The sequence below is a fragment of the Sebastes umbrosus genome, chromosome 11, assembly GCF_015220745.1.
Source record: "Sebastes umbrosus isolate fSebUmb1 chromosome 11, fSebUmb1.pri, whole genome shotgun sequence".
Classification (NCBI taxonomy): domain Eukaryota; kingdom Metazoa; phylum Chordata; class Actinopteri; order Perciformes; family Sebastidae; genus Sebastes; species Sebastes umbrosus.
The window spans coordinates 4,609,390-4,628,167 of record NC_051279.1 but is presented as its reverse complement, the minus strand read 5'-3'; the positions used below and the strand labels follow the sequence as shown (position 1 = coordinate 4,628,167).

Here is an 18,778-nt window from a genome sequence, read left to right as displayed (position 1 = left end):
TAGTATGTAAAAAAAAAATGTCTGTATAGTATGTCGGAAAAAAAGCCATAGTACAGTGTGTGGACAAAATAAAAAGGTCATAGGATATAATATGTTAAAACAATAAAAAAAAGTCATATAGTATGTACATTTTTTTTTAAAAAGTCATAGTATAGAATGTCGAAAAAAATAAAAATTATAGTATAGTATGTCGAAGAAAAGTCTTAGAACAGTATGTCGACAAAATAAAATGTCATAGTATAGTATGTTAAAACAATAAAAAAAAGTCACAGTATAGTAAGTCAAAAAAAAAGTCATAGAAGAAGAAACCTTTCTTTGTATAGTACATAGGTACATACATGAAATTTGACCTCTGCATTTAACCCATCCTAAGTATTTTTTAGGAGCAGTGGGCTGCTGCAAGCCTCCAGGGAGCATCTTGGGGTTTAGTGTCTCGCTCAAGGACACTTCAACATGTAGTCTGTAGGAGCTGGGGATCGAACCGCCAACCTTGTGGTTAAAGAACAACCCGAGGATGTCGAAAAAAAGTCATAGAATAGTATGTCGAAAAAATAAAAAAGTGATAGTATGGTGTGTCGAAAAAAGTCATAGTATAGTATGTAAAAAAAAAAAAGTCATAGTATATTATGTCAAAAAAAGTCATAGGATAGTATGTGATAAAAATAAAAATGTCATAGTATAATATTTTAAAACATAAAAAAGTCATAGTATAGTATGTCAAAAAACAGCCATAGTATAGTTTGTTGAAAAAATTAAAATATCATAGTATGTTAAAATAATAAAAAAAAGTCATAGTATACTAAAGTATATTGGAAAAATAATCATAGTATTTAAAAAATAAATAAATTAAAAAGCCATAGTACAGTGTGTGGACAAAATAAAAAGGTCATAGGATATAATATGTTAAAACAATAAAAAAAAAAGTCATATAGTATGTACATTTTTTTTTAAAAAGTCATAGTATAGAATGTCGAAAAAAATAAAAATTATAGTATAGTATGTCGAAGAAAAGTCTTAGAACAGTATGTCGACAAAATAAAAATGTCATAGTATAGTATGTTAAAACAATAAAAAAAAGTCACAGTATAGTAAGTCAAAAAAAAAGTCATAGAAGAAGAAACCTTTCTTTGTATAGTACATAGGTACATACATGAAATTTGACCTCTGCATTTAACCCATCCTAAGTATTTTTTAGGAGCAGTGGGCTGCTGCAAGCCTCCAGGGAGCATCTTGGGGTTTAGTGTCTCGCTCAAGGACACTTCGACATGTAGTCTGTAGGAGCTGGGGATCGAACCGCCAACCTTGTGGTTAAAGAACAACCCGAGGATGTCGAAAAAAAGTCATAGAATAGTATGTCGAAAAAATAAAAAAGTGATAGTATGGTGTGTCGAAAAAAGTCATAGTATAGTATGTAAAAAAAAAAAGTCATAGTATATTATGTCAAAAAAAGTCATAGGATAGTATGTAAAAAAAAAAAAGTCAGAGTATCATATGTCGAAAAAATTAAGTCATGGTATATTGTGTAAAAAAAAGCCATAGTATAGTATGTTGAAAAAATAAGTCAGAGTATTATGTCAAAAAAAGTCATAGTATAGTATGTCGACAAAAAGTTATAGTATAGTATGTTGAATAAATAAAAGTCATAGTATATTATGTCGAAAAAAAGTCATAGGATAGTATGTGATAAAAATAAAAATGTCATAGTATAATATTTTAAAACATAAAAAAGTCATAATATAGTATGTCAAAAAACAGCCATAGTATAGTTTGTTGAAAAAATTTAAATATCATAGTATGTTAAAATAATAAAAAAAAGTCATAGTATACTAAAGTATATCGGAAAAATAATCATAGTATTTAAAAAATAAATAAATTAAAAAGCCATAGAATAGTATGTCGAAAGAAAAGTCACAGTATAGTATGTTGAAAAAATTAAAAAGTCATATTATATTATGTCGGAAAAAAAGTCATAGTAAAGTGTGTCCACAAAATAAAAAATATCATAATACAGTATGTTATAGTAATAAAAAAAGTCATAGTATACTATGTCGAAATAAAGTCATAGTATAGTATGTTGAAAAAAAAAGTGATAGTATAGTATGTGGAAAATATCATGAAAAAAAGTCATAGTAATAAAATGTCATAGTATAATATGTTAAAACAATAAAAAAAGTCATAGTATAGTAAGTCGAAAAAGATATCATAGAGTAGTATGTCGAAAAAAATGAAAAAAGTCATAGTATAATTTGTAAAATCTTTTTTTAAAAAGTGATAGTAAGGAATGTCGAAAAAAAGTCATAGTATCGTATGTCAAAAATTTTATGAAAAAATGTCAGTATTGTAAAAAAAAAAAAAATCATAGAAATAGTATGTCGAAAATTTCATGAAAAAAAAGTCATAGTATTGTAAAAAAATAAAAAATCATAGAATAGTATGTCAAAAAACTTTAAGAAACAAAGGGTACTGTAGTATAGTATGTCGAAAATTTTATGAAAAAATGTCATAGTATTGTAAAAAAAAAAAAAAAAAATCATAGAATAGTATGTCGAAAATTTCATGAAAAAAAAGTCATAGTATTGTAAAAAAATCATAGAATAGTATGTCGAAAAACTTTAAGAAACAAAGGGTACTGTAGTATAGTATGTCGAAAATTTTATGAAAAAAGTCATAGTATAGTATGTAAAAAAAAATGTCTGTATAGTATGTCGAAAAAAAGTCATGGTATAGTATGTCGACAATTTTATGAAAAAAAGTCATAGTATAGTACGTCGACAATTTTATGAAAAAAAGTCATAGTATAGTATGTAAAAAAAAAGTCATAGTATAGCATGTCGAAAAAAAGTCATGGTATAGTATGTCAAAAATAATATGAAAAAAAGTCATAGTATCGTATGTCGAAAATTTTATGAAAAAATGTCATAGTACTGTAAAAAAAAAAAAAAAAAATCATAGAATAGTATGTCGAAAATTTCATGAAAAAAAAGTCATAGTATTGTAAAAAAATAAAAAATCATAGAATAGTATGTCGAAAAACTTTAAGAAACAAAGGGTACTGTAGTATAGTATGTCGAAGATTTTATGGAAAAAGTCATAGTATAGTATGTAAAAAAAAAATGTCTGTATAGTATGTTGGAAAAAAAGCCATAGTACAGTGTGTGGACAAAATAAAAAGGTCATAGGATATAATATGTTAAAACAATAAAAAAAAGTCACAGTATAGTAAGTCAAAAAAAAAGTCATAGAAGAAGAAACCTTTCTTTGTATAGTACATAGGTACATACATGAAATTTGACCTCTGCATTTAACCCATCCTAAGTATTTTTTAGGAGCAGTGGGCTGCTGCAAGCCTCCAGGGAGCATCTTGGGGTTTAGTGTCTCGCTCAAGGACACTTCGACATGTAGTCTTAAGGAGCTGGGGATCGAACCGCCAACCTTGTGGTTAAAGAACAACCCGAGGATGTCGAAAAAAAGTCATAGAATAGTATGTCGAAAAAATAAAAAAGTGATAGTATGGTGTGTCGAAAAAAGTCATAGTATAGTATGTAAAAAAAAAAAAGTCAGAGTATCATATGTCGAAAAAATTAAGTCATGGTATATTGTGTAAAAAAAAGTTATAGTATAGTATGTTGAAAAAATAAGTCATAGTATATTATGTCAAAAAAAGTCATAGTATAGTATGTCGACAAAAAGTTATAGTATAGTATGTTGAAAAAATAAAAGTCATAGTATATTATGTCGAAAAAAAGTCATAGGATAGTATGTGATAAAAATAAAAATGGCATAGTATAATATTTTAAAACATAAAAAAGTCATAGTATAGTATGTCAAAAAACAGCCATAGTATAGTTTGTTGAAAAAATTAAAATATCATAGTATGTTAAAATAATAAAAAAAAGTCATAGTATACTAAAGTATATCGGAAAAATAATCATAGTATTTAAAAAATAAATAAATTAAAAAGCCATAGAATAGTATGTGGACAAAATAAAAAGGTCATAGGATATAATATGTTAAAACAATAAAAAAAAGTCATATAGTATGTACATTTTTTTTTTAAAAAGTCATAGTATAGAATGTCGAAAAAAATAAAAATTATAGTATAGTATGTCGAAGAAAAGTCTTAGAACAGTATGTCGACAAAATAAAAATGTCATAGTATAGTATGTTAAAACAATAAAAAAAAGTCACAGTATAGTAAGTCAAAAAAAAAGTCATAGAAGAAGAAACCTTTCTTTGTATAGTACATAGGTACATACATGAAATTTGACCTCTGCATTTAACCCATCCTAAGTATTTTTTAGGAGCAGTGGGCTGCTGCAAGCCTCCAGGGAGCATCTTGGGGTTTAGTGTCTCGCTCAAGGACACTTCGACATGTAGTCTGTAGGAGCTGGGGATCGAACCGCCAACCTTGTGGTTAAAGAACAACCCGAGGATGTCGAAAAAAAGTCATAGAATAGTATGTCGAAAAAATAAAAAAGTGATAGTATGGTGTGTCGAAAAAAGTCATAGTATAGTATGTAAAAAAAAAAAGTCAGAGTATCATATGTCGAAAAAATTAAGTCATGGTATATTGTGTAAAAAAAAGCCATAGTATAGTATGTAAAAAAAAAAAGTCAGAGTATCATGTCGAAAAAATTAAGTCATGGTATATTGTGTAAAAAAAAGCCATAGTATAGTATGTCGACAAAAAGTTATAGTATAGTATGTTGAAAAAATAAGTCATAGTATATTATGTCAAAAAAAGTCATAGTATAGTATGTTGAAAAAATAAAAGTCATAGTATATTATGTCGAAAAAAAGTCATAGGATAGTATGTGATAAAAATAAAAATATCATAGTATAATATTTTAAAACATAAAAAAGTCATAGTATAGTATGTCAAAAAACAGCCATAGTATAGTTTGTTGAAAAAATTAAAATATCATAGTATGTTAAAATAATAAAAAAAAGTCATAGTATACTAAAGTATATCGGAAAAATAATCATAGTATTTAAAAAATAAATAAATTAAAAAGCCATAGAATAGTATGTCGAAAAAAAAGTCATAGTATGTCGAAAAAAAAGTCACAGTATAGTATGTTGAAAAAATTAAAAAGTCATATTATATTATGTCGGAAAAAAAGTCATAGTAAAGTGTGTCCACAAAATAAAAAATATCATAATACAGTATGTTATAGTAATAAAAAAAGTCATAGTATACTATGTCGAAATAAAGTCATAGTATAGTATGTTGAAAAAAAAAGTGATAGTATAGTATGTGGAAAATATCATGAAAAAAAGTCATAGTAATAAAATGTCATAGTATAATATGTTAAAACAATAAAAAAAAGTCATAGTATAGTAAGTCGAAAAAGATATCATAGAGTAGTATGTCGAAAAAAATGAAAAAAGTCATAGTATAATTTGTAAAATCTTTTTTTAAAAAGTGATAGTAAGGAATGTCGAAAAAAAGTCATAGTAAAGTATGTCGAAAATTTCATGAAAAAATGTCATAGTATAGCATGTCGAAAAAAAGTCATAGTATCGTATGTCAAAAATTTTATGAAAAAATGTCAGTATTGTAAAAAAAAAAAAAAAATCATAGAAATAGTATGTCGAAAATTTCATGAAAAAAAAGTCATAGTATTGTAAAAAAATAAAAAATCATAGAATAGTATGTCAAAAAACTTTAAGAAACAAAGGGTACTGTAGTATAGTATGTCGAAAATTTTATGAAAAAATGTCATAGTATTGTAAAAAAAAAAAAAAAAAAAATCATAGAATAGTATGTCGAAAAACTTTAAGAAACAAAGGGTACTGTAGTATAGTATGTCGAAAATTTTATGGAAAAAGTCATAGTATAGTATGTAAAAAAAAAAATGTCTGTATAGTATGTCGAAAAAAAGTCATAGTATAGTATGTCGCAAATATTATGAAAAAAGTCATAGTATAGTATGTCGCAAATATTATTAAAAAGAAGTCATAGTATAGTTTGTCAAAAATGTTATGAAAAAAAATTTATCCTAAGAAAATTTATCCTAAGAAACAAAGGGTACTGTAGTATAGTATGTCGACAATTTTATGAAAAAAAGTCATAGTATAGTATGTAAAAAAAAGTCATAGTATGTAAAAAAAAAAAGTCATAGTATAGTATGTAAAAAAAAAGTCATAGTATAGTATGTAAAAAAAAAAGTCATAGTATAGTATGTCGAAAATTTTATGAAAAACAAATCATAAAATTTGTTGAAATTATATGAATATGAATATGAACCCATCTTTAATCACTACATATGATAAAAGCATCACTCTCTTGTGTCTGCATATGACATGATAACCTTTGACCTTAATTGTACGTCGAGAATTTCATGAAAAAAAGTCATAGTATAGTATGCCGAACGTTTCATGAAAAAATAAAAGTGTAGTATGTCGAAAATTTCATGAAAAAAAAGTCATAGTATAGTATGTCAGAAATGTTATGAAAAAGTTATAGTATAGTATGTCAAATCTTATTAAAAAAAAAGTCATAGTATAGTATGTCGAAAGTTTCATGTCAAAAAGGTATGGTATAGTATGTCAAAATTGTTAATTAAAAAAAAGTCATAGTATAGTATGTCGAAAATTGTATGAAGAAAAAGTCATAATATAGCATGTCAAATTTCTTGAAAATAAAGTCGTAGTATAATGACGAAAATTTCATGAAAAAAAATCATACTATAGTATGCCGAAAAAAAAAGCCATTGTATAGTATGTCAAAAAAAGTCGTAGTATAATAAGTCGAAAAAAAGTCATAGTATATTATGTCAAAATAAAAAAGTCATAGGATAGTATGAGAAAAATTAAAAAAAAGTCATAGTACAGTATGAAAAAAAGCCATAGTACAGCATGTCGACAAAATAAAAATGTCATAGTATAGTTTGTTAAAACAATAAAAAAAAAGTCAAGGTATAGTATGTCGAAAAAAGTCATAATATAGTATGCTGAAGAAATAAAAAAGTCATAGCATATTATGTCGACAAAATAAAAATATCATGGTATAGAATGTTAAAATAATAAAAAAAGTCATAGTATAGCAAGTCAAAAAAAGTCTTAGTATAGTATGTTGAAAAAATAAAAAAAGTTGTAGTAAAGTATGTCGAAAAAATAATGTCAGCAACGGGCTGAAGCACCCAATGCGGCGTCTTTGTACAGACGTGGACAAAATTGTTGGTACCCTTCCGTTAAAGAAAGAAAAACCCACAATGGTCACTGAAACTGGCCTGTGTCCAGGCCAGTTTCATTAGTTTGTTTTTTAAAATGATTCTGTTGAACCACAATTCAAAAGTAATGTCTGATTTTCATTAGTTAATTTTCAGTAAATTTTTATTTATTATTACTTTTGTCAGTTTCAAGTTATTTCAGTGACCATTTTTGGGTTTATCTTTCTTTAACGGAAAGGTATCAATAATTTTGTCCACGTGTGTATATACTGTATGTCTTTAGTGGCATCTCCCTACAACATGCACACGTTTCAATGCAAGCTGTCCTAAGACGTGTACAATTTTCTACTTTTACCTTTACTTTATGTGCAACGTCACTTTTGACAACAATGTCTAAGAGTTCGGGAATCAGCTGCCTAACGTTAGTCTAACATGGTGAAACAAGTTATGTCAGCTAAGTTAACACTGCTTAATTAGCTTGCGTATCTAACGTTAGTGGGCTAAAGGCAGCCTAGGGGCTGCGGTGGTCCCACAGAATAAATGAACTCTATCAACTAACTGTGGTGCTATTGTGAAATATAACGATGGTTGCTCCAACTAGGGCATCTAATGACCACAAGGTAAACATCAGTTATCGGCATCCCAAACAGAACGTACAAAGTGTCTGCTAATTGTGTTAACGTGTGACTCAATGCAGCGTGGTTGCTCATAGTGACGGCAGCTGTTGAATTCATGAACAGAACATGTAGGTGTCATCGTAAAATCCTTCAATTTGACTCTAATCTATTTCACTAGATCGCAGAACACCCACAGGATTAGTTTATATTATTTTTTAAAAGCTATTACATTTGAAGGAAAATACCACAATTGTAATTAAATCATATTTTAGTATTTGTAATTAAATAATATTTTATTTAACATGTTCCAAAAAAAGAACAAAAAAATCATTTTAAGTCTTGCCAGTAAAAATGAAACTGCTATTCTTCATCTATCATTTACACACAGATGTTTAGCTCATAATTTGACCACTATAGATACCTCGGTTGAGATTACAGACGTTGGACTCCAGGGACGCTGTATTGATACAGTGGCTGTTACATAAGTACTGTTGCACAATAGCTTTATATTGCCTCAGAATACATTTATTCAATCTTCATTTGCAGTTGAAGTTTTCTACAGACATGCAATGCAGTATCCTAAAGAAGGTTGAAAGGAAAAAGAAAACTAAGAAATAAGAACCAAAGTGATATAGATGCAGTGTTGTTTTTAGGGTTAGTTGCATAATTCAACGATGAAGAAACCCAAATAACAGTTTAAACAAACTAGGCTCAAACTATACAGACCATATTAGAAAACCTGAGACAAATCTCAACATCATCAGTACAAATCAACCAGAAAATAGAAACAAGCATCCACTTAGTCCCGTGTTCTACTAGGGCTGCACGATTATGGCCAAAATGCTTATCACCATTATTTTTTAGATAAATATTGAGATCATGATTATTCATAGATTTTAGGGACAAAATATTTTGATTGCAAATTCACATTTAAATAAACAGAGCGCTGTTTTCACTTCCATGTTGTACTACATTCCAACCGTCAAAAACTCTAAATGTTATCCTTTCACTTTGTTATTGTCATCTATAGCGGTTATTTGCATAAAAACAAATAAGAAAAATCTTTCTATTAGTAGTTCTAATAATATATTAGAAGCTGCTTAGAGCTAGTGTTAGGAAGTTAAACAGGTCATAATTCCCTCTATTATCTATTTAATATTGCTGTGAAAACATCTCCTTCAAACAACTGTAGTTATTCAAGTTTCTCACCAAAAACTCAATTTTACAAGATTACATTTGAACGCATCATGATAGCGTTATAATCTACGTTATACTCATTTTGTTTAGTAGAGTTTGAACGCACCATAAGCACCTAAAGGAGCTGCGTAGCTCAGTGCTGCATCACAGGAATGAATTACAAAATAATAAGATAACATGTAACCGTTGTCGGTTGCTGTTTGTAAACACAAGGCATTCAAAGTTGGCTCATCTTCATCGGCCCAACAAGCGAGGAAGGGAGGGAAAGACCAGCGATGGTCGAGCGAGCTATAGAGTGAATTGAGAGAGGGACCGCAGTGAAAACAAAGCAGCAAATCACGAGATATAAAACGTTATTTTCTGATTGTTTCCTGGCGGTTACGTTCTAACACAATTAGGTTTATGACTAATTTAAGGTTGTTCCTCCACAGCTTATTTAGGACTTGCAGTTGTGACAAATTGCAGTTTTATGTCTTCTTCGCTCACACTGAAGAACTTACACACCGACGTTACTGACTGTGCCCCAACGTAAAACCATCATGTGGCGGCTGCACGTGTGTTTCACCGGTAAAAAAACGGATATATGAGACTGGCTTCGATCGGCTGGTGCATCTCTAGCTGTTGATTAATGCAGCAGAGTTTTCTATGAGCGGAGCACGTATTATAAATGTCATTATCGGGGCGATCATGCTCATTTAATTGTGGGAAGCTAAAATTGTAATCACGATTCATATTCGATTAATTGTGCAGCCCTGAGTTCTACACAAGGAAATAAACCTTTAAATATACAGAATAGAAAAACTCATGAACAACATTACTATCAGCTGCACAATATTCCTCCACTGTTGGTTTGGGTTCCTCCTCTGTTAGGTTCCACTGTTTCTCCAGACGGCGCTATGTTCTGGAGCAGGTGTGCATACTGCGTGGGCTCGGTCTCGTGGGGAGCATTTTTTCGAGCGTAGTACCTCCTGGACGCCGCTCTCCAAGCCTCCCTCTGCAGCGACTGAGACTCTTCAGGTAACTCTGATATCAGCGTCCTCCTTCTCTTTTCCGCAAAAGAGATGGGTTGTGAATACCGGGAGTCTGTAATGTGTGGGAAGGGGCCGGAGCGTGAGGGTAAGGGGCCGGAGCGTGAGGGAAAGGGACCAGAGCGTGACGGGAAGGGACCGGATCGTGAGGGTAAGGGGCCGGATCGTGAGGGTAAGGGGCCGGAGCGTGAGGGTAAGGGGCCGGAGCGTGAGGGTAAGGGACCAGGGCGTGAGGGGAAGGGGCCGGATCGTGAGGGGAAAGGGCCGGAGCGTGAGGGGAAGGGGCCAGAGCCGGCGCGTGAGGGGTTTGCCTGTTGGCGGGCTACTTTTCGGGCGTAGTACCGCCTGGAAGCTGCTCTCCAGGCTGCCCTCTTCAATCTCTGAGCCTCCTCCGTCAGCTCTGACATCGGCACACCCTTCTTCTTGTTCCTGCGGAGGTCAAGAGGTCAGAAGGGATCCCACAGATGAGTAGGCATGCAGTTCAACAAGCACCAAGCACTCTGTTTGTTTTTAGGGCTTTGTTTTGATTTGAGTATGTATGGGCAAATATCCACTAAAATAACTGACAAATGAACAGATGTCTTTGTTTCACAGGGTTAATAATGTCTGATCTAACATATTTTCCTCTGTCAACAGGTTGTTCGGTGGCAATATTTGACAACTTTGCAATTCTTGCAGACAGCGAGTGTGTGGAGTGTGGCTCCTTTCTCTGTCTTGTGAATGAAGTCTGGTGGCGTCGAAGAGAGCTATATGCTTCAGTTCCCCGTCAGAAAGGTCTGACGGTGTCACACAGCCCAATAACCACCTAAAAAAATCTATATCAGTGTATGCTATATTTAGAATATTTTCACCACTTAACCATGCCATCAGACAGCCCTTTGCGACAGGGAACTGAAACTGTTATATCGCTCTCTTCAAAGCCACCACACTACATTCACAAAAACAGTAATTTTATCTTGCAGAACACGGGAGTTGCTGGTCTACCGCTGTATCAATCAGTTTGTTAGTTTGTATTATAGTGTGACTTTCTGATCTGAACTAACGTGACGTCCACAGCAGTACATTTGCTTCTTTTTTTCATTACATTTTTTATCAATTCAAAATGTAAAAATGTATTGATTCAAAAAAATAAATGGTATGCAGTAATTTGAAGTCCCCTATACTTGAGTCTATGATTTCTTTGATGGTTAATTTTATATTTGATAACGCACACATTTACATTTCATCTCTGTCTACATGTAGTTGAAACATTTTCACATTGTCTATGTTTGGTTAACTAGCCACAGAAAACAAATGCAGGGATTTGGGGTGAATTTTCTCTTAAAAACCCTAATGAGGTAACATTAGGATGAGGTAACATTAGCATTATGCATCAATTTGGCTCATTTGTATCTAATAAATAACTCACCTCAGGTGTTCTTCGTGAGGGTCGCAATGTCCGCCTGGATCTGCATGAGGTATATCCCTGAGTGTTCTCTCTATGTTCTCCAGTTGTTCTAAAGAGATGAAGGGATGAACATTGTCTCAGTTATACAACCCCACTGCCACGCTAATACATTTTACAGTAACAGCATTTAGTGAAGGCATTTCTCTGTCTTAAGGCTGGTCACGACGACGGTTTAGGTGAGTTTTATTTTGTTTCTGTCCAGTTTGAATGAAGTGTTTTACGATGCTCCGCTATGTACAGCTGATCTCAACATAAACAAAAAATACACGTGGATTACGGCGCAGGCTGAACGGACATTTGTGCAACATAGAGCAATGAGAGGTAACTTAGTCCCTGTAATGTTTTGAATTTTCATGTGTAAAAGGAATTAAAAGGTAGGATACATTACTTTGTACACTGGGACTGTCTGTGTCCTGACGTGGACTGCCTGTGCTCTCCTGATAGTCCCTGAATCTGTCTTCACTCATTTCCCACTTGATTAGAACTGTGTCGATATCACACGGCTCCTCTTTGATGACGATGCTGCTGGGAGATGTAGGCAGATTCCTGACTGCCTCTGATACACCTAAGGACTCTGGGGAGTGGGAGGTGCAGGACTGGTCCAGGCCCATTCTGCTGGGGGATGACGGAAGAGCGGACTCGTGGCTTTGGGAGGAGACACGTGAGGGGGGTCTTGCGAAAAGGCCCACTGTGGAGAAAAGAGACAAAAAATGTCATTCTCAGGGGTGGAAGTAACAGATTACATTTGCTCTTGTTACTGTTAAGGTTGTTTTTTGTACATTTTGAGTGTGTATAAACACAGATAAATGACTCAACACAGATAAATCCAATGCCTGCCAATAAATAAATGTACAAATAATCACGGTAGTATTAACAGATAATTGAAATCATTATTTCAACTGAATGTTTGAGGATGCTTCAGAAAAACTGGATTTGAGGGACCACGTCAAAGGCAACCAGCAGGTCTCTAATCGGAGACACGCAGTTATAATTCTGTTTAACTGTCTTAGGGGGAAAAAACAACAACTTGTTTTCCAGTCATTGTATGTGTTCTAACATTAGAATTACCATTAACATAATTAACATTAGAAATGTATGCTTCAACAATTTAATGCACTTCATTTTGTAGAATAATAATTATTTAATTTAATACTTCAAAATGGATTATATAACAATTTTCTGTAAGACCTTTTTCTGTAAATCCAGAGGACAGATGGTCATTTTGTAATGGGTTATGTATGAATAATTGTGATGTGTTTTGTATTTTGTCTGATGGGTCTTACTTGTCTGTCTGACAGTATGTCTATTGTATGTGTACTTTTTCTCAAACTGAGCTGCCTATGGATGCAAAATGATAATAAAGTTGTATCGTATGCATAATTTTATGATGAAGCTACAGTAGAGCGGATGTTTTCTTGCTCTAATATTCTATATAGGCTACTCAAATGTTTTTAATAAAAGAGTGAGATTACATGGGATTTATCGTTTTTTTTTTTACCGTGATATCGAATTGGTATCGAGAATCGTGTAAATTCACTGGTATTGGTATGGACTACTGGATTTCCGCGACATCCCTAGTTTGGAAACATGATTATTTTCACCCATACAGCAGCAGCAGGGTCTGTGTGACTCTAACCAGTGAGGAAGTAAAGCCAATGTCAACAAAAAAAAACAAGGGTTAAAGTGACATTTCATTGGAGTTACTTGAGAAAAACATTTGCACCCCTATGCATTATTTGATGATGAAGCTACAGTAGAGAGGATGTATTCTTGCTCTAATAATGCATTTATCTTCAACCGACTTGACTACTGTAACGGCGTCTTTACTGGTCTTCCTAAGAAATCGATTAGACAGCTGCAGCTGATTCAGAACGCTGCTGCTAGAGTTCTCACTAAGACCAAGAAAGTGGATCATATCAGTCCAGTTCTGAGGTCTCTACACAGGCTCCCTGTCTCAGTGAATTGATTTCAAAATACTGCTGCTGGTTTACAAAGCACTAAATGGTTTAGGCCAAAATACATTTCTGATCTTCTGCTATGTTATGAACCATCCAGACCTCTCAGGTCATCTGGATCAGATCTGCTTGGTGTCCCCAGAGTCAGAACTAAACATGCAGAGGCAGCGTTCAGTTTTTACGCACCAAATATCTGGAACAAGCTCCCAGAAAACTGCAGGACCTCTACAACTCTGAGTTCATTTAAAACAAAGCTTAAAACTTTCCTGTTTGCTGCTGCTGCCTTTTATTAAACTAGATAATGATCTTATTATACTGCACTAGAGCTTTTACTCTTGTGTGTTATATTCTATTTTAACTTCTATCCTAGCTTTTATTTTTAGCTTGTTTTTATTTTCTAATCTTTAATGTTTTTATAACTGTTTTAATTATGTCTAAATGTTCTTTTGCACTTTGTAGCAATGTTTTTGAATGTTTATGTAAAGCACTTTGAATTGCCCTGTTGCTGAAATGTGCTCTACAAATAAAGCTGACTTGCCAAGTTGCCTAATATTCAAGGTTCCACTATCACAGTTCCATAGTGCAAAACATGTTAGTAAAAAGGCAGTAAAAAAATTAGTAGTGCAAAGTACAAAAAAAATATACCAGAAAAATACAAGGAGATGAAGAAAACTGTTAAAAGTGAATATAGTGCAGGTTAGCAGCTGTGATACACGACTATTAAAAAAGTGAATATAGTGCAGAAGAGACTGTAAAAAATGAATATAGTGCAGAAGAGATTGTTAAAAGTGAATATAGTGCAGAAGAGATTGTTAAAAATGAGTATAGTGCAGAAGAGATTGTTAAATAGTGAATATAGTGCAGAAGAGACTGTTAAAAGTGAATATAGTGCAGAAGAGACTTAAAAGTGAATATAGTGTAGAAGAGACTGTTAAATAGTGAATATAGTGCAGAAGAGACTGTTAAAAGTGAATATAGTGCAGAAGAGACTTAAAAATGAGTATAGTGCAGAAGAGACTGTTAAAAGTGAATATAGTGCAGAAGAGACTGTTAAAAATGAGTATAGTGCAGAAGAGACTGTTAAAAGTGAATATAGTGCAGAAGAGACTTAAAAATGAGTATAGTGCAGAAGAGACTGTTAAAAGTGAATATAGTGCAGAAGAGACTTAAAAGTGAATATAGTGTAGAAGAGACTGTTAAATAGTGAATATAGTGCAGAAGAGACTTAAAAATGAGTATAGTGCAGAAGAGACTGTTAAAAGTGAATATAGTGCAGAAGAGACTTAAAAATGAGTATAGTGCAGAAGAGACTGTTAAAAGTGAATATAGTGCAGAAGAGACTTAAAAATGAGTATAGTGCAGAAGAGATTGTTAAATAGTGAATATAGTGCAGAAGAGACTGTTAAAAGTGAATATAGTGCAGAAGAGACTTAAAAGTGAATATAGTGTAGAAGAGACTGTTAAAAGTGAATATAGTGCAGAAGAGATTGTTAAAAATGAGTATAGTGCAGAAGAGATTGTTAAATAGTGAATATAGTGCAGAAGAGACTGTTAAAAGTGAATATAGTGCAGAAGAGACTTAAAAGTGAATATAGTGTAGAAGAGACTGTTAAATAGTGAATATAGTGCAGAAGAGACTGTTAAAAGTGAATATAGTGCAGAAGAGACTTAAAAATGAGTATAGTGCAGAAGAGACTGTTAAAAGTGAATATAGTGCAGAAGAGACTGTTAAAAATGAGTATAGTGCAGAAGAGACTGTTAAAAGTGAATATAGTGCAGAAGAGACTTAAAAATGAGTATAGTGCAGAAGAGACTGTTAAAAGTGAATATAGTGCAGAAGAGACTTAAAAGTGAATATAGTGTAGAAGAGACTGTTAAATAGTGAATATAGTGCAGAAGAGACTTAAAAATGAGTATAGTGCAGAAGAGACTGTTAAAAGTGAATATAGTGCAGAAGAGACTTAAAAATGAGTATAGTGCAGAAGAGACTGTTAAAAGTGAATATAGTGCAGAAGAGACTTAAAAGTGAATATAGTGCAGAAGAGACTGTTAAAAGTGAATATAGTGCAGAAGAGACTTAAAAGTGAATATAGTGCAGAAGAGACTGTTAAAAGTGAATATAGTGCAGAAGAGACTTAAAAATGAGTATAGTGCAGAAGAGATTGTTAAAAGTGAATATAGTGCAGAAGAGACTGTTAAAAGTGAATATAGTGCAGAAGAGACTTAAAAATGAGTATAGTGCAGAAGAGACTTAAAAATGAATATAGTGCAGAAGAGATTGTTAAAAGTGAATATAGTGCAGAAGAGACTTAAAAATGAATATAGTGCAGAAGAGATTGTTAAAAGTGAATATAGTGCAGAAGAGACTTAAAAGTGAATATAGTGTAGAAGAGACTGTTAAAAGTGAATATAGTGCAGAAGAGACTGTTAAAAATGAGTATAGTGCAGAAGAGACTGTTAAAAGTGAATATAGTGCAGAAGAGATTGTTAAAAGTGAATATAGTGCAGAAGAGACTGTTAAAAGTGAGTATAGTGCAGAAGAGACTGTTAAAAATGAGTATAGTGCAGAAGAGACTGTTAAAAATGAATATAGTGCAGAAGAGATTGTTAAAAGTGAATATAGTGCAGAAGAGATTGTTAAATAGTGAATATAGTGCAGAAGAGACTGTTAAAAGTGAATATAGTGCAGAAGAGATTGTTAAAAGTGAATATAGTGTAGAAGAGACTGTTAAAAGTGAGTATAGTGCAGAAGAGACTGTTAAAAGTGAATATAGTGCAGAAGAGATTGTTAAAAGTGAATATAGTGCAGAAGAGATTGTTAAAAGTGAATATAGTGCAGAAGAGACTGTTAAAAATGAGTATAGTGCAGAAGAGACTGTTAAAAGTGAATATAGTGCAGAAGAGACTGTTAAAAGTGAGTATAGTGCAGAAGAGACTGTTAAAAATGAGTATAGTGCAGAAGAGACTGTTAAAAATGAATATAGTGCAGAAGAGATTGTTAAAAGTGAATATAGTGCAGAAGAGACTGTTAAATAGTGAATATAGTGCAGAAGAGACTGTTAAAAGTGAATATAGTGCAGAAGAGATTGTTAAAAGTGAATATAGTGTAGAAGAGACTGTTAAAAGTGAATATAGTGCAGAAGAGACTGTTAAATAGTGAATATAGTGCAGAAGAGACTTAAAAGTGAATATAGTGTAGAAGAGACTGTTAAAAGTGAATATAGTGCAGAAGAGACTGTTAAAAATGAGTATAGTGCAGAAGAGACTTAAAAGTGAATATAGTGCAGAAGAGATTGTTAAAAGTGAATATAGTGCAGAAGAGACTGTTAAAAGTGAGTATAGTGCAGAAGAGACTGTTAAAAATGAGTATAGTGCAGAAGAGACTGTTAAAAATGAATATAGTGCAGAAGAGATTGTTAAAAGTGAATATAGTGCAGAAGAGATTGTTAAATAGTGAATATAGTGCAGAAGAGACTGTTAAAAGTGAATATAGTGCAGAAGAGACTGTTAAAAATGAGTATAGTGCAGAAGAGATTGTTAAATAGTGAGTATAGTGCAGAAGAGACTGTTAAAAATGAATATAGTGCAGAAGAGATTGTTAAAAGTGAATATAGTGCAGAAGAGATTGTTAAATAGTGAATATAGTGCAGAAGAGACTGTTAAAAGTGAGTATAGTGCAGAAGAGACTGTTAAATAGTGAATATAGTGCAGAAGAGACTGTTAAAAGTGAATATAGTGCAGAAGAGACTGTTAAATAGTGAATATAGTGCAGAAGAGACTGTTAAATAGTGAATATAGTGCAGAAGAGACTGTTAAAAGTGAATATAGTGCAGAAGAGACTGTTAAAAATGAGTATAGTGCAGAAGAGACTGTTAAAAATGAATATAGTGCAGAAGAGATTGTTAAAAGTGAATATAGTGCAGAAGAGATTGTTAAATAGTGAATATAGTGCAGAAGAGACTGTTAAAAGTGAATATAGTGCAGAAGAGATTGTTAAAAGTGAATATAGTGCAGAAGAGACTGTTAAAAGTGAATATAGTGCAGAAGAGATTGTTAAAAGTGAATATAGTGCAGAAGAGACTTAAAAGTGAATATAGTGCAGAAGAGATTGTTAAAAGTGAATATAGTGCAGAAGAGATTGTTAAAAGTGAATATAGTGCAGAAGAGACTGTTACAAGTGAATATAGTGCAGGGTGACTCCAGTAGCTTAGTCTAAAGTGCCCTGTGTGCATTATTATCTGTTCTATGTATACTACTCATGTTTACTCACATGAGATGCTCATTTCACACTCCTGCTGCTCTGCTGTCATCTCACTGTCCATGATGCAGCCTGGCTCAAACCCATCCTGCTCTCCAGTCTGGTGCTCACAGGAGGTCTGTTGTGGATCACAGGAGGTCTGTTGTGGATCACAGGAGGTCTGTTGTGGATCACAGGAGGTCTGTAGTGGATCACAGGAGGTCTGGCATCCCACTGGGAGGCTGTGATCTCCTCCGAACAGCCCGCAGGAGCATCCCCTCCGCCGCAGCAGCTGCAGCTCGGTCTCGCTGTCCGTCAGCCGTCCCTCCAGCCGCTGGATCTCTTTGTCCCGGTCGGCCACCAGCCGCTGGTACTGGTGAGCTCTGCTGCTGTTCACTCCGTACAACACGTTGATGATCGAGTCTATCGCCAGACGGATCGCGTTCTCCACCACCAGAGCCTCCTCGTCCCGCAGGTGAGGATGGAGAGTCCGGTTCTTCACCACCAGAGCCTCCTCGTCCCGCAGGTGAGGATGGAGAGTCCGGTTCTTCACCAGGTTCATCTTCAGTATCAACTGATGCTAAGCTAAGCTAACGGGCGCTGTGTGGCTCACTAACACACCAGCAGCGAACACACGGTGCTTAAAAACAACAATAGTCACATTTAGAAGATGAATAAGAGGCTTTTCCGTGAGTTAAGACAAGCGCAAACAAGACAAGAGACAAAACACAGACTTGTTTTGAGCTGAATCTTCCAGAGACACCAGAGACGCAGCTCCGCTTCCTGTCGACGGCTTCTTCTTCTTCTTCTTTGGCAGCAGTTGTCTTCAGCGGATGTTAGTCTGCCGGCCACAGCGCCACCTGGCGGCTCGGATGAACACTGACATTACAGATGACTGCTCACACTGACATTACAGGCCCTATTACAGTTCAAGGTTCTTTATGTGTCATTTGTTAATTCCAACCAGTGAATGAAATTAGCACCTGCCACCTTCCAAATACAAGGCAAATGTTGGCTGTCACCTGCCACCATGGCAGACAGGTTTTCCTAAATATTTTTTTTTTTTAAAGCAATTTCTAAATTGCAAAAAAGTCAGGGATTTAGGTTACATGATCCATATTT

The 18,778-nt window shown here is 33.4% G+C and overlaps 1 protein-coding gene and 1 long non-coding RNA gene across 4 annotated transcripts in view; one reads left to right on the top strand and one right to left on the bottom strand.

The window, feature by feature from the left end:
• LOC119496678 overlaps nt 1-11,109 on the top strand; it is a 27,426-nt gene extending 16,317 nt beyond the window's left edge. Inside the window, exons 6-8 of one of the 3 annotated variants that reach the window (XR_005208767.1) lie at nt 9,860-10,006; nt 10,654-10,791; nt 10,980-11,109. This is a non-coding gene — a long non-coding RNA (uncharacterized LOC119496678). Of the gene's footprint in view, nt 1-9,859; nt 10,106-10,188; nt 10,309-10,653 lie in introns of those variants that run through there. The other 2 variants (XR_005208768.1, XR_005208769.1) reach the window with 2 other exon arrangements.
• Nucleotides 9,102-18,778, bottom strand: LOC119496675. Its single transcript, XM_037784161.1, has 4 exons — nt 17,690-18,778; nt 11,853-12,152; nt 11,426-11,513; nt 9,102-10,446 (listed from the first exon to the last, which is right to left on the bottom strand). The coding sequence occupies exons 1-4, from the start codon at nt 18,216-18,218 to the stop codon at nt 9,810-9,812; spliced, it is 1,554 nt and encodes a 517-aa protein (XP_037640089.1). The 5' UTR covers nt 18,219-18,778; the 3' UTR covers nt 9,102-9,809.

Coding starts and splice junctions, on each gene's coding strand:
- LOC119496675 (XM_037784161.1), bottom strand. CDS start 18,218: ATGAACCTGGTGAAGAACCGGACTCTCCATCCTCACCTGCGGGACGAG. Junction 12,153..17,689: donor GTGTGAAATGAGCATCTCAT/GTGAGTAAACAT, acceptor TTTTCTCCACAG/TGGGCCTTTTCGCAAGACCC. Junction 10,447..11,425: donor CCTCACGAAGAACACCTGAG/GTGAGTTATTTA, acceptor TGACCTCCGCAG/GAACAAGAAGAAGGGTGTGC.